At 35.4% G+C, this 15,872-nt stretch overlaps 1 protein-coding gene across 3 annotated transcripts in view; it reads right to left on the bottom strand.

Annotated features, from left to right (window-relative positions):
- Window positions 1-2,998: 2,998 nt before the first annotated feature.
- LOC124176296 (lysophosphatidylcholine acyltransferase) overlaps window positions 2,999-15,872 on the bottom strand; it is a 118,771-nt gene continuing 105,897 nt past the window's right edge. For all 3 annotated transcript variants that reach the window (XM_046557393.1, XM_046557394.1, XM_046557395.1), the window contains exons 6-11: window positions 14,699-14,836; window positions 14,456-14,581; window positions 12,194-12,341; window positions 11,982-12,080; window positions 11,441-11,582; window positions 2,999-4,318 (exon numbers count right to left, since the gene is read on the bottom strand). In XM_046557393.1, coding sequence (XP_046413349.1) covers window positions 4,230-4,318; window positions 11,441-11,582; window positions 11,982-12,080; window positions 12,194-12,341; window positions 14,456-14,581; window positions 14,699-14,836 — 742 coding nt within the window. In that variant the 3' untranslated portion in view covers window positions 2,999-4,229. The remainder of the gene's footprint in view (window positions 4,319-11,440; window positions 11,583-11,981; window positions 12,081-12,193; window positions 12,342-14,455; window positions 14,582-14,698; window positions 14,837-15,872) is intronic.

Raw genomic sequence — 15,872 nt, 5'->3', positions numbered from 1 at the left:
GCGGTTAGGGGAATAGGATTCTAAGAAATTCGGCGCCTGGACTCGAGAATCGCACACACGTCGATGATCGTCACCACTCCTCGTTATGAGATAATCACAGTTACGTATACGAATGCAGTGCCTTCGTGCATGATTCGACGCAATCGCTCGTTCGCTTATAATGAGGAGTCCTCGCTAAAGTTAGGAGACCTCAGGTAGAAGGATACAGTGGGGAAAGTTCTAAAACCCGCTCAAGCGGAACGCATGGGAAATCTATACTACATGTAATATATAAAATTCTTTGTATGTATGTTTGTACGGGTTTAACTTAAGATCTATTTGACGGGTTTTGATGAAACTTTTTTTAAAATGTTCTTCATAATTCCAGATGTGCTATAAGCTATGTTATATTTAACTTTTTAAATAAAATTTTGAGTTCATAATCAAAGTTTTATGCGTTCTGTACTACTTGAGCTATTGCTGAGACCCACCGTTGCTCCATCACTCCGATCGCCCGTAGTGGGGGTTAAGATTATTGGCCGGGGGAGTATGATTAGAAGTAGGAGACGCAGAGCTAGATCTGTAATGTTGCCGATCTTGCGGGAAAGCTCGCGCGACGGGCGTCCTGTGCAGATCTCTGGAAGCGTCCATAAATTAGGTCACCAGTTTTTTGGGGAGAAGGGGGGTGTCAGATTACGATGAAAAATGAATTGGTGAAGGGGGCGGGTATAGAAATTATAACGTCCATGCAAAAGGCCAAATTCACAAATAAAAATTTTCGGTCGGTAACAATGAATACTGCGCGTGACGTTTTCTTCCTGGTAACAAGGGGAGTCTAGATTTATTCGCGGGGTGGCGGCAATCTGTGTTATGTCATTTGGAGGGGGGGTCTTTCACTCTGACAGTTGATGACAAAACCGTCCCTCCTCCAGGGAGTCAAAAATATTCAAAATTTGATCACGTAGTTTATGGACGTTCCCTCTTCTGTGAAAGCAATAATTTTTCTTCATGAGAATCTTCCACGAGATCCAATTTTAACGATTAAAGAAAAAACTATCACCCGGGATTCGCTACGCCGGGTATTTCTGCTGAGTTCTCTTATAACGAGGTAGTGCTGTAATTAAATTTCAACAAGAATAAGTTTCTAGCATATCATTCTTCTGGGCGAATTTTATGGTTGTTCGTGGGATATTTTCATAAATCTTATTGTAAAATTATGAATCAGCTCCCCAAATATTTGAGTGCCAAAGTAATCCGCCCTGCTTCCCTATCTGCTTATGTGATCGTACTTAAAGAGGCGATGGGTCTATACCCTCTTTGCTATGGGAAGTCGTAACTCCTGCAGGTAAATAAATCTATTATTATTGTTGTTGTTATTAATATTATTATAGTTATTTTTATGATACACCATGATATACAAACAATTGTATCGTGCTGTATTGACAATTTTTGATGAGGTATAAGACGTTCTACCCATGCAGATAAGAAAGATTATTACTAGTAAGAAATCATTACTAATTATTTACACTATTTATAATTTTTATAGATCTACTACACAGTATTGTCATTTTTCTGAACACTTTTTACCGTTTTATAAAATTGTCCCCATGTCTCTGTTTAAAATATTGGATGGATGAATCAGATCTTATCGAAACATTATACGGTTTTTGTGTCCGGCCTCTATAATGACTTTATCGTACTATAGAGTTCTTATAGGTGCTTGTAGAGACCGGACACAAAATCCATAGTATTTCGTTAAGATCTGATTCATCTATCCGACATTTTAAGCAGATACATACGAGCAACATTTTCACTGATCATTCACGCGACACAATGTTTACAGCGCTATAGCTTTTAAAGTATCAATTTCAGAGCAAAAAGTTCGTAATCAAGTTTATTGAAAATATTATATTCTATAAATGTGCTTTTAGACCAGTTTTACTGTTCTTTCACCCGTAAAATATATATTTAATAATAACCATATTTGAAAAAGTTTTACCGTGCTATATCTAAAAAACTATGCATTGTACAGGAAAAATTTCCATACGAAAATCGTAAAGAATTTTATTACCTACAAGAAAGATCGTTACTATTTTTGTCGTACAGTGCATGGCTCACGAGAGAAATCTAGGTAGAACATTTCAGGTAAGCCTTTCCAAGCCCCTCCTACCCGATATATAAAAATTAGACTTCTTGGATCATTTTCCCTTTCAAATGCATATAATGACTGAACGATTTATACAATGTAACTGGACACCATTTTACGTCGCAGCATCGCGTCTGCGACTAATGTACAACGTCCATGCTGTTAGGAATTATGTACATACGTATACAGTGTGCCTTCTTGAATTTCTAGTTTTTGAAACTTATATGTATATTCAATAGAAAAGTGAGAAAGTACGACAGAGAGAACCTTATGCATCAGTCTTTTAACTATGGTCTGTTGAATCTGACGTACAATGTAATATTTGCGTTATCGGAGTTCGGAATATCAAATATATATTGTAAAAATTTACGCGGCTAGTTGTGATTATTATTGATTATGTATATATATTATTATCAACCACGATTTCCTGTATAGAAATGTAACGTATTGAGAGATGTGATGGGATGATCATCAAAGTAGGCAATAAAGTTAAATTTCCTTCATAAAGAGAATAGAGGTCGCTTTCATTAAGTCAAAGCACAACGTGAAAGGTTTTTTTACGGAAGTAAAGTCGACCGAATGCTCATTTTGTCTGAGCGAGCCGGTGTCATATTTTCTAATTACAGTCTGAGCATTAAGTCACTGATAAACTTATAAAATTTCAAGTAAATGGAATACGTAGATCTGGAAAATTCCAGTTAGATCTGAAAATAATTTTGAGAAGAGCAACAGATGAAAGTATTTTTGAAGGTGACCTAAATGTATGTGTAAGTGTATATATTTGTATTAAAAAACGTCAAATTTATCGAAAGGATACTTATGATGCTGTGGGTTTCAGGCCAAATTTATTGCAAAGAAGTTTTTTTACACAAATCCAATTTATAATGTAAATTTTATTAGCAAGATATATTGTTTCGAAAACTACAATAAATAACCAACATTATGCTTATATTATTATTGTTACTTCATTATCAATATTATTAACATCATTACGAAAATATCAGTGTTTGCACATGGATTTCTGGCTATGAAAATATGAAAGTATTGTATTTGATATTATTTTTACATATTCATTAAATTTAAAAAAATTAGAATCATTTTCTTTTTATCTACGTGACTAATCGTACGTGATGATGTAGTATTAGAGAATCTTAGAATTACATAATATATACATGACTAATACGATTATGGGCGCGAAGACGAAACGAAACTAGAGAAATCGAATCAAAACTAAATAAAATATATCTCCACAGACTTGAATATGTATAAACAATCCAATATTACGAAGCTCACTTGTGGCATCGCCCGGTATTTTCATAATTTAGTATAGTCTAGTGCTTAAATTTACGTCGAAATGGATATACATCTAAATAAATATAAGTATTAACAAGTATTGTTTAAAGGTTACTTCTGCTATGCAAATGCAATCAGACACTGCTAATCAGCGATTGCTTCTGTTGTTCATATTCAAATTTTTATCAAATATTTCTACGTGTTAATACTGCAATGCCTAGAAGATAATATAGTTATCGATAAATAAGTTTCTATCATTTGGGTGAACAATGTTTTTTACAAAGTGCAATTGATTCAGATGAAAGTTATATTTATCCTAATCATGTAATAAAGGAAATTAACGGAACTCGAAAAAAAAAATAATTAGAACCTGTAATTTGAAAGGACAAGAAAAAAAAGTATAAATGAAATTTTAATTATTGACCATTTCTACAATTTCCACGCTATTTACAGTCGTAGGAAATAAATACGACAAAACAACATGAAGTGAAATGATGATTATAGGCCAGTGCTTCGTTCTTTGATTCATATGTGTTATTGTATGTATATACATATAACCAACTATTTTCATCGTCATTAATAAACGTATTGACGTCTGGCATAAGAACGTTTATCTGGAGTCCTTTCAAATTCAGAATCCCTCCTGCCTTATCAGATTATTGATACACATTGCAAGACTACGATAAAGTAAAAATTCAAATGTACTGTACTACCACGTAGGCGTTCGATCAATCTAAACGAAACGAGGTTGAGTGAGTTCAGATTCAGCTGGCTGGTTATTACGACTTTGCAAAGTCAAAGTAAGGCATTCTCAAATGACCTTTTTCTGCTTCTCTTCCGAATGCGTGGCGAACAGATGCATGAACTCAGTTTTCTTACTCAGCAGTTCAATTAGATCCTCTGGAATACAAAAATTCACAACAACAATAACAACAATGCCATTGACGGTGTCAATGAGGTTGACAGTAATAACAGTAATAACAAAATATTGGTGGAAGTCTTGCCTACAACTCTGATACATTGTCTGGAAAACCGTGAACAGAGCCTTTTGCGTCTCCGTATACGTGAAATCAATAAATTATCTTACAATTAAATATACGTGTTTGCCAGTTTGCACCAAGTGTAAAAATCGATCGATCAGAATTTAGTGATTTGCTCAGCCATGTAAACTAACTATTTTTTGTATAATTTTACGTATAAGAAACCTTAGAAGGTGTGGTTTCCTATTACCGGGTACAGAAACGTTTTCTATATATTTTTTACAACACATCCCTGGTGCAAGAAAAATTTCCGACAATTCTGCTGAAAAATTTTTCAAACCGAAATGTACTAAAATTCAGATTCTGCAGAGTTCTAAATTCTACATTTATCTGGAAAATTCTCGGAATTTCTGACAATTTCTGTTAGATAATTTTGCAGAAATTCTGAGGAAGTAGAGAAATATGCGAGAGGGATCAAATTCAGTTTTCCAGAAGAATTTTTGTTTTTTCTTCCACGTATTCTGAAAATTCGTAATTACTGATTTTGTAGTCATTTTTTGAATGTAGAATGTTAACACGGAGAAATGCAAAGTTTTGTACACTAATTTCTGAATTTCTATGAAAAATCTTGCAAACATTTTCAATTTTTTGCTTTACAGTATTGTATGAACTCGTGAAATGTGAAGAATTCTACAACCACAGAAAAATGCAGAGTTTTCATAGAAATGTTGAGTATGGACTAAAATATCCTGGAAATTTCAGCCTCTCCAATTTGCAGAAATTTTCAGAATGTATTGTATTTTACGAAAAGGGAGAGATGCAGAGTTGTTCAGAGTAATTGCTATTTTTTAGATGACAAATTCTGAAAATTTCAGATCATTAATTTGATAGAAATTTTTTTGAAATACACACAGAGAAAACTATCAACGGGAAATAATGTAGAGTTTTTTTAGATTTACTATTTTTCATGAAAATATCCGAGAACCTCGGCTCATCAATTTTCTAAGAAATCTTGGGAAGTTTTAAGAATTTTAGAAATAAAAAGAAATATAGAGTTCTGTAGAAAAAGTTCTAATGGTTTATGAAAATTTCTGAGAATATCAGCGCATCGATTTTCTGAGAAATCTCGGAATACGGAGAATTTTAGAAATAGGCCAAAACACAGATGTCTTTATGAGAATTTAAATTTTTTACTGAAAAATTCTGAAAATTTTTGCTTGTCAAATCTGCAGGCATTTTTAGAATATAGAAAATTTCAGGAGCAGAATGAGATCTAAAGTTCGTCAAAGGAATATCTTATTTTTTATGCTGAGTTCTAAAAATTTCAGAACATCAATTTTGTAAAAGTATGTAAGAGAATCTCTGCATTCTTATGAAAATTCCTGAGAGTATGAACTCATCAATTTTGTGAGAAGTCTTGGACTGCAGAGAGTTTTACAAACATGGCAAAATTTAGAGTATTTCATAGGAATTTCCCATTTTTACTGAAACACTTGAAAAATTTTTATCCATCGAATTGGCGGTAAATCTCAGAATGTATACGTATATGCTTGGAAAGGTAGATCACAGATAACTTAAATGCTTTGATTGGCTGGCACGTTTCCGGCTTGTATTGTGTCTGTGACGGCACACGGCTTACTGCATTTCGTGTGCTCTGAGCTTTGGGCGTCACCAGTGACATCATTGGGCTTGAGTTAAACCTGAAGTTATTGGATTTAGGTTATAACCTGTAGGTATCATGAACCCAGGCCTGTGCCTCTGGACTTATTCATTGTCTTTGATCTACTTCTTCCAAATTATATTATATTCGTTTCTTTTACGAATCATAACTTTCCTAGACAAGTTTTTGAAAAAATCGCATGTATCAGACGTGTGCGTTTGACTGCTTCCGCCAACTCACGTGCGGATGGGTGATATCTGACTCACGCGTTTACACGCTCGCCCTTACAGTTCACGCATGGAGCCTAGAGGTAAGGAGGCCGAACGCAATGCTGGCAAACCGGACTGTGAAAGTGATGAACGATCCGCGGATTTTATCCGCCTGGCGGCGCTACCAAAACCGATCCTCACGTATGTATCCTATTCGTAACCAGGCGCTGGTATCGCTTGCGGATACGTCCCGAACTACAAGATCTTTCATCACTTTCACGATCCACTTTTCGACGATTCCGCCATATGCGTTCGGCCTCCTTACCTCTAGTCTCCATGGGCTCACGGTTCAAATTTCATACGCTTCGCAAGCCACCCTTTTTTTGTACTTGTAATACAATATAACATTTATTCCCGATAATGTTCACTTTTTTGATTTAGAAAGCGGAACGAACGTGGCACATTATTCCCTCTTTACATTTTCCCTCATCTGTGGGGAAAAATAGCACGTTTCTCCTGAATTTACGAGAAATATGACCTTATATTTTCCGTAAATGCAAATTCAAATTAGCGGTCCAAATCCAAATATATGAGATCTTTTGTTGGATTAAAATCATTTAGAATTTTTATCACAATTCATATTTTCATTCAATTATCATAAATCACTTTCCTTTTGAATAAATAAATTTTATGTTGTGTTTAAATTGAACTTAAATCAAATTACTCGATCCAATAGCCTGTCAACGTAGATAACTTTTAAAATGAGATTCCAATCCCGTAATCTAAGAAACCATCAGCAAACCCTTGCCAGCAGATTCACCAGGGCCCTCTTTTGCATAGGCGAATTTTTTTAAAATAATCTAGTATATTCACTGAAACCTTATTTGGAGTTGGTAAATTCTTTTCCCTAATTTATCATTTTCGCTTAATTCTTGTATCATTCATTGGTCCAATGGTGCGCTCTTTGGCATTGGTGAATCTTGGATGTACTTGGGGCATTCCATGCCAAATCACCGAGGTTTCGGCCCGACCCCCTTCAATTTCGCTGAAAATTTTTTATCATTTTCTACCCTACCAAAGACATTTTTCTGAATTTTTTCAGATCTTTTTACCCAACCCCCAAAAAAATACGAATTTTTGAAAAAAACCGCTCTTTTTTGTTTAAAATGCTAGAACTTTTTCAAAAATTGACCGTTTGGGACCTTTTTTTTAAAAAAATTTTACTTTTAAATGCAGTTTTCAGAAAAAAATACAAAAAATTTTGCAGATGTCAGGATCTATGAAATATTTCAATATTTAAAAAAAAAACGTTTTTTTTTCGAAGTCCGAAACCTTTGATTCTCAATTTTTTTGTCTCAAAACAAACTTCAACTAAGACAGTATTTAACCCCCCTATTTAGATTTTGTGCCGACTTTTCTTTCTATTTTTTTTTCGATTGAAATTTTGTAAATTTGCTTTAGTGATTCCTTATGACATGAACTGCATACACGGTCATCAGTTGATAGATGGAAATGAATAGCCAAATACTCAGGCAGACTTCGTAGAGATTTTGTCTTATTATGTTTATCACGATTCATTGGATTACAGCAACTATTAAAAAATTTCGGCATTTTAATTATTGATAATCAAGAAATTTACTTAAAATAATTTTTATTGAATGACAATTAGCTTATTAATACTTGATACACATTAGAGAACGAACTTGTCAACGAGTTGCAAGAAAAACACTGACATCGTTCAGAAAACATAGCCTTAAAATGATTAAGAAAAAATTAGAAGTTACCTTCATTATCGGTGGTGAATTGTTTATTGGCGATATGAGCAGTTGGTAAAAAATTTCTTATTTGAAAATTTGAAATTTTACTCATCATCACGCGGGGAAAACAAAACTGAATAGATAGAGAAAAATTAATAACACTATACGTTAATAAAATATTTTCAGCTGTTAAAAATAATTTAATACTTGCGCAGACACACTTAACGATTGTTTTTGTACAATTTTTTTCAATTCATAAGATTTTAAAAACAATCCAAAAAAATTTTAACGCAAAGTTATGTAAAATAACTTAATTTGAGAATTTTTTTTTTTTAATGGAAAAAAAAAAAAATAGAAAGAAAAGTCGGCACAAAATCTAAATAGGGGGGTTAAATACTGTCTTAGTTGAAGTTTGTTTTGAGACAAAAAAATTGAGAATCAAAGGTTTCGGACTTCGAAAAAAAAACGTTTTTTTTTTAAATATTGAAATATTTCATAGATCTCATCTGCAAAATTTTTTTAAAAAAAAAGGTCCCAAACGGTCAATTCTTGAAAAAGTTCTAGCATTTTTAAAAAAAAAAGAGCGGTTTTTTCCAAACATTCGTGATTTTTTTTGGGTTGGGTAAAAAAATCTGAAAAAATTTAGAAAAATGTCTTTGGTAGGGTAGAAAATGATAAAAAATTTTCAGCGAAATCGAAGGGGGTCGGGCCGAAACCTCGGTGATTTGGCATGGAATGCCCCACTTGGATTGTTGATTTGTCGAACTAAATCCCTTTACAGAAATCCGTCGGCGCCTTCTTTGGTTCTCGTGAATTTTCCTTTCATTATATGTTTCTGTATTTCGAATAAGCCCACCGGCTAGCCAATTTAGCATCGATAAACTTCAGAAATACACATATTCTCCCCAATAAATTCCTTTTCAGAGATGCGAACAAATAAGATTTCTAGAGCTTCAAAGAAAGGATCAGCAACATGAAGAAGAGTTAGATGCAGCAGACAACAGGCTATTAAACGTGAAGCTCATTTCAGGGAGATATAAAATGACTTAGTCTATCCATTAGGAAGCGTCAATAATAAAGAACAGTTTCAAACTGCAAATGGACATTTATTAGAAGATATCTTATTTTATCATTTTGGGGCCGAAACTCGTTTGCCACCAGTAGAACGAATCCAAATTAATATGTCACGCAGTTTTCAAACGGTGTTTTATTAGAAGCCAGCAGGAAAGTTTTTTCGCTATAATTTGCGTCACCATGAAATGGGAAGAGTCTGTCGGATTGTACAACAAACTTCCGCAATGATTTCGAAAACAAGCTAGTGAAATCCTAAATGATAGGAACCTGGCAGCAAAATGAAAAAGTTTTGTGATAAAAGTTGAAATTTTTTCTTTAAAACACAAGAAATTTACGAATTTTTTCCACAATAAATAATACAGACTGGGAAAAATATACTCATTTATTTAGAAAACGTAATAGGAGGAAAAAGTATACGTTTGTCAGTAAGACATTGAAAATCGATTTGTTTTTGGTAGAACTGGAAGTTCAAATTAAACGGAACGTGGCAATTTTTTATGCCCACCATTTTTTTTTTCTGCTTATTCCTGTGAGTTTTAGATCTTTTCATTTTTTTTTCTTTTCACAGCCGTTTCCGAGATCATCGCGGAAGATTGTCGGACAAACCGATAGACCGACAGGCGATAAAAAAATGTTTCAATAAATTAATTAATTTAAAAAAACATGATTGTTCATTTATAAAAAGTAACGAGGAAGAAAAAGTATACGTTTCTCGGTTAAATATTAAGAATCTATTTATTTACGGTAGAATCACAAGTTAGAATTAAACGGGACATGGTAATTCTTCATGCCCATATCGATTGACTATACAATCCTGAAAGTTTTAATTTTTTTATCAAGTCGTTTCCGAGATCACGATTTTGCTAGCCCGTTTTCGAGATCATTACGGAAAATTTTCGGACAAACCGACAGATACTTCCTTTTTCATGGTGACGAAAAGTATCGCAAAATAGTTTATTATGTAACAAGGAAGAAAACTCGGTCTTTTCGTACAGCGTTTGATGTCTTGTTACAGAATATACTTGCAATAGAGATTCATCTGAGATTGAACGTCCAATTATGTTGCGAAATGGTTTTTTTCGGCTAAATAGTATTTAAATTTATATTACTTGATGTATGCTGAAATGCTATGTGCTAAAATTGAACCACCTCTCATATTTTCCAAAAAGCGAGTTCATTGCTGTCTTGTTTTCGCTGCACGTGACATTTAACGGAAACTTTATTTTAATCTTCACATACTTATATTATGATAATCTTTTTTTTCTTTATATTACGTGAGGCTGTACTTTTTGATTACAGCTTGTCTACCCGAATTAGTCATAGGTGCAATGAAGCATCACGGGCAACCTCAAATGATCAATATGTATAATGTGGAAAACATTAATGTTGATTTCGTTGTTATTGGACCGAAATTTTGGTCGCTAATTTCTTCCCATATTTGATATTTCTTCAGAAAATTAGAATCACGACTGAACAATACCGTTTTACAAGAATACCAGACCCAAACGTCACAGAAAAGTATGACATCAATTTTTATTGTAACATCGGTTCAAAAATACATTCGACGTAGGTCTACGACTGAATCAGGTAGACGAGCTGTACTAGAATCAACCACGCGCACTGATATTTAATCTTTAGAAAGATAGAAGAGAGTAACAAAATTCTCAACTAATGCATACATTTATTTAATTCCTCAAACATTACCTTATCAACAATAAGTTTGTTTACTTTCCTTACGATTTGGTAAAATTTTGACCACAAGAAGAATTTAGCGTCCGAAATCGCAGTGTCGTAAGAAGAGAAGCGAGACTAATATTTTCGGCATGATATTGATAATGTGAAATTACCTATGATACTTCATTTCACCTACGGCTAAACCAGTGGGCTAAACCGAATAGACAAATCGTATAGTAATGTTCGTCAATGCCTTGGGCTTCCGGCTAATTTATTTTGGGTCCGAAACAAAATGCGAGTTCGATTCTATACGAATTACGTGACAATCATTCTCAATCTTTCAAATCGGCTACATCACCGATCACTGTCACATACTTCGTATAGAATGGAGATGGACCGCATTTTGTTTTGGTCCGAAAACAAGTTAGCTACAAGCCTAATGTATATACATAGCCTGACGATTCGTTACATTATCAGCCTTCAAATTGATACGACTCTTTAGTACATTAACACAAACCTTTTCATATTGAATACACGCACATAGGATATGAAAAAGTTTACGTTCGAATGAAATCGTAATCTACCAAAATATGTGAAATAAAGTTTGATAGTATTAAATGGATTGCTAAACTGAAAAGTAGATTAATAATAGAGCAATGGAGACTTACCCAACTTCACTCTCGTTCTATCTATCGTCAGAGCATCTCGGAATATTTTATCAGACTCTTCGGGCGATAGGTGCAAACAGAGGCTCAGAATTCTTCTTAACGTATTAGCGTCAACGGAAGGGGTCTCACTTGGGTTACAAATCTGAAGAAGGATTCATTAACGTGTAATTAATTTCGATTATTTCTAGGAACACATATTTTATTTGTAACCACTTGAGTGTAACGAAAAGTATCGGCTTTGAGAAATAAAATGATTTCGGCTAGTTTAGAGATATTTTTATGTTTCGTGGTTTCTAGAAACGAAAACATGGGGTTGTAGAGAAATAGTGGTCTGTTAATCTGTCGATTTGTCGTATCGCCCACCAAACGGACTCGATTATTTTCGAAACGGTTGTAATTAGAAATTTGAAAATTTAAGGCCATATGTAGTGACTATCAACGACGGAATTTGGCTGGATCCGAATATTCATGTCATGGATAATAATTTTCAGCGGCTTGATGATACAAGATACCGGGCAAGCGTGTTCACCATCTCTCTTACTTCGAAAGCTAGTTTTATCATTTCCTCAATAGTATCCGCCTTCGCTATAACTAAAACTGTGAACACGTATTCCTCTAGGTTGATCTTGTCGCAGTGATCCTGAAATTAATAGAATCGAATCAATAGGTATGATCATATTTTTACATGGCTAACAAGTTGCAGCTTTATGGATAGATTGGTTGTTGCCTTGTGTATTAATTTTATATACTAACCCAATCGTGTATGTGAAACAGTTGTCGAGTCGCCGGGTCTTTCTCATCCACTCTTAGGATCTTGGCAAATTTGTAAAGATCGACGATCTCGTCCAGGCGTTCAGTTTTACTTTTAACCAACGTCTCTTCTATATTTCCTTGCAATAATCTGACGAATTATAAATAGAAATTAATTTTCATCCCATCTAAACTACTGCACATATGAATATGCTGTATATGTGAATGTATTCGTGATTCGTTGAACGATATGCGATAGTAATAGTTATATGATAGTGATAGTTGCATACAGGTACGTAGGGTTTCGTGTTTTTTCACTTCAAAGGTGAAACTTCAAGGCTCTTGTCAGAGCTAAGGATGTCGACTGAATGCGGATTCCAAGGAGATTTATTATTTTCATACGTGTGCACACATTTTGAACACTAGGGCATGTCGATTTTGAAAATTTTCGCATTTTCGTTTTACCTTAAGGTTATGCAGCAGTCCTACCCTTACCGGCCGAGCAAGATCACCCTTTTTCTACCCATACTAAATAAGAAGTCGAACGGAGAGGTTTCAAATTTCGACGGAGCTTCACTCTTTCGTACAGGAATTCAGGAAAGTTACTTATATCCTGAAAATCGTCAAAAAAATTTGTGGTTTTTTGACACGTGTTACCTACTATTTCCCACATTTAAGGGGTTAAAAGGTGCATAGTTGAGATATTTTCGTCCATTTCGGAAAGAATGAGGAGAAAAAAGAGCCATCGTGAGAATGTTTTCATGCAATATTGATGTCGCTAAATGAAAACTATGAATTGGAATAATTTCGTAAATAAAAAATGCTCTCACGTCGTGCTGAGGGGATCTACCAACCAAGTAACACTCGGCCATTTCCTACCTGATCGTGACAGCATCTTTCACCTACGAAATTATTGTAATTAGTTCTAGACAACGAAGATTGAGTCCCGTAGAAGCGTACGGCCTGCAGGCTAATTGAAGCAAGAAAAGTTGGGGTGCTCGGACAAGCTATCCCCCCAACAGCTAGGTGTCGCTAGTGGCGCCTTTGCTTGAGTGGGTCACGTACAGCGCTCTATACTAATGCGTACAGTGTCGGTGTGTTGGCTCCGACCGGCGAATTGGCGTGATCGTGCTAACTCTCTACTGTCGACCGACGGTAGAGCCATCTTACGGATTTACGAGTCGCAGAAAGTTTTGCTTCAAGCGGCCCATAAGCCGTACGCTTCTATGTGACTCGATCTTCGTTGTTCTAGACTAGCGATCTCAATATTGAATAATAACAGTCTAAGGATGGCTCATTTTACTCCTCATTCTTTCCGAAATTACACAAAGTATCTCAACTACGTACGTTTTGGCCTCTGAAATGCGGAAAATGTGGGAATAGTAACACGTGTCGAAAAACCACACATTTTTCGATTCGACGATTTGACGATTTTTGGGATATGAGTAACTCTCCTGAATTCAGCTAGGAAAGAGCGATGTACCGTCGACATTTGAAACCTTTCCGTTCGTTTGATTAATTATTTAATACAGGAGGAAACAGAGTGAGTTTGCTCGGTCGGTAAGGGTGGGAGTACTACATAATCTTAATGTACAGTCAGTATTGTCATAACAACGTATTTGTTGCACACGTAGTGTCACATCTTCATCTTCAACCGCTGCTGAACACCAGCGATATGCCACTGTAAGGTGGATAAAGATTCACGGTAGTTTAGATGGTTAGAGCGTTTCAGGATTGGTCGGTGCGACTCTCACGTGGTTCAAGTCAGAGCCACAGGTCAACCGCGGAATTCCCTAGCCGTGCGGTCATTGTTGGTGCGACAATGATACGACAATGTTGCGGTAATGACTACCCGGCTCGGAAAGTTACCGGTCGACGTATGGCTCTGGCTCGAACTACGTGACAGCTGTGCCAGGATATCCTGGAACGAACCTACAATCCAAACTATCACGAATCTCTATCCATTTCGACATTGGTATATTGCTGGTGTTCAGCAACGAATAAATGACCCTGTAGACTAGATTCAATGAGATTAGAATTATTGCAGTATCAAGAAGAAACTTTCAATAAAAATTTGTTACAATCCTTCGACTCGTGTGAATTTCTATGCTTGAAAAACAAAATCACCGAGCTGATCAAAAGATCAAAATAAAAATTCATCTGTTAATTCTAACTGACTCGAAGCAGAAATAGAAATAAGCATTTAGACTCTGAGGTTTTTAAATTTCCTATATAACATATTATATATAGTTCATTTCAACTCACCCAAGTTTATAACGAAGCTTGTGTGCCTCGATAATGGTGGACACGTGTTTTAAGTTTAATTGATGCGCCTTACTGATAATTCGACAATCGTCGTATGTGTAGTCTGAAACTGGGATTTGTAACGCCCTGGGGGACGAAAAATAACGTCGATATACATTATTTTTTCTCACTCTTTTTTTGTTTCTACGTTTTATTAGCGACTTTGGGAACGTGCTTCGCTGCTGCAACAAAATAGTTAATTACCTGGCCATTAGACGTCTGACGTTGTTCGCGTATAGCTTTGGATCAGATTTCTCAGCTTCACTTGGCTTGTAAACTGGAAGAAATTCGATTTCACAGCTACTGTTTAGTTGCGTTAGTGTCAGCCACAGTAGTTTCAATCTGAAACAACCCAAAAATATAGTTAGTTACTTTCCGACCGAACTCACCATTTATTTGTGCTGAAAGAAATGTAGTAACAATTCCCGGAACGTGTTGATAAAATTGTTATCAACTGATCGAAGTTAACAATTACCATAGAAGTACAGTATATAATCACATCAATTCAGAACCTACAGTTTTATGTTAAGCAATTTGGTGCAAACATTTCAATTTCTCTGAATTTTTGTACGGACCAAAATCTGAATTTCCACCATATTTTGTAACTCTATTCTTTTTTTCACAAGAGATTTTTTGAATAATTTGAGAACTCGGAAAATTTTAATTGTCATTGAAATGTATGCATGTTGAGAGTAAGATTTGCAAGAGAACAACAACTTTTTGACCGAATTTAAACAGTGGGTCAAACAAATAAATTTTTAAGTGAATGAGTAGTATAGACATGAGAGTTGAAAATCAAAAAATGGCAGCGTGCCGGCTCCCTCCCGCCACCCTCCCGGGCAGCCGGTATGTTACCACCACTATAGCAAGCCTTTCCCAATGACGTCACCAGTATAATCGCCATTTTGATTTAGCCGGATGAGCAGCCATTTTGATTTTTGCTTAGCCGGATGAGAAGCCATTTTGATTTAGCCGCATGAACGGCCATTTTGATTTTTCATCGTCCGACAGTTTGATAATATGATTTTCGCTATGACGTCACCAGTATAATCGCTCGATTTTGCCGTCTGACGAGCAGCCATTCTGACAGCGGCCATTTTGATTTGTTCCTAGTTTTGCCGTGTGACGAGCTGCCATTTTGATGGCGGTCATTTTAATTTTTTATGACATCACCAGTATAATCGACCGATTTTGCCGTCTGACGAGCAGCCATTCAGACAGCGGTCATTTTGATTTTTGCTCAGCCGGATGAGCAGCCATTTTGATTTTTTATCGTCGGACAGTTTGATAATGTGATTTATTTCTTGGTCGGATGAATAGCCATTTTGATTTTTCGCCGTTACCCGTAAACTTTCGCGCTAATAGTTTACCCCAGGCG

This window comes from Neodiprion fabricii, chromosome 2 (genome assembly GCF_021155785.1).
Source record: "Neodiprion fabricii isolate iyNeoFabr1 chromosome 2, iyNeoFabr1.1, whole genome shotgun sequence".
NCBI classification, from domain to species: Eukaryota; Metazoa; Arthropoda; class Insecta; order Hymenoptera; family Diprionidae; genus Neodiprion; species Neodiprion fabricii.
The sequence above is the reverse complement of the archived record's forward strand: the minus strand, read 5'-3'. Positions and strand labels throughout refer to the sequence as shown.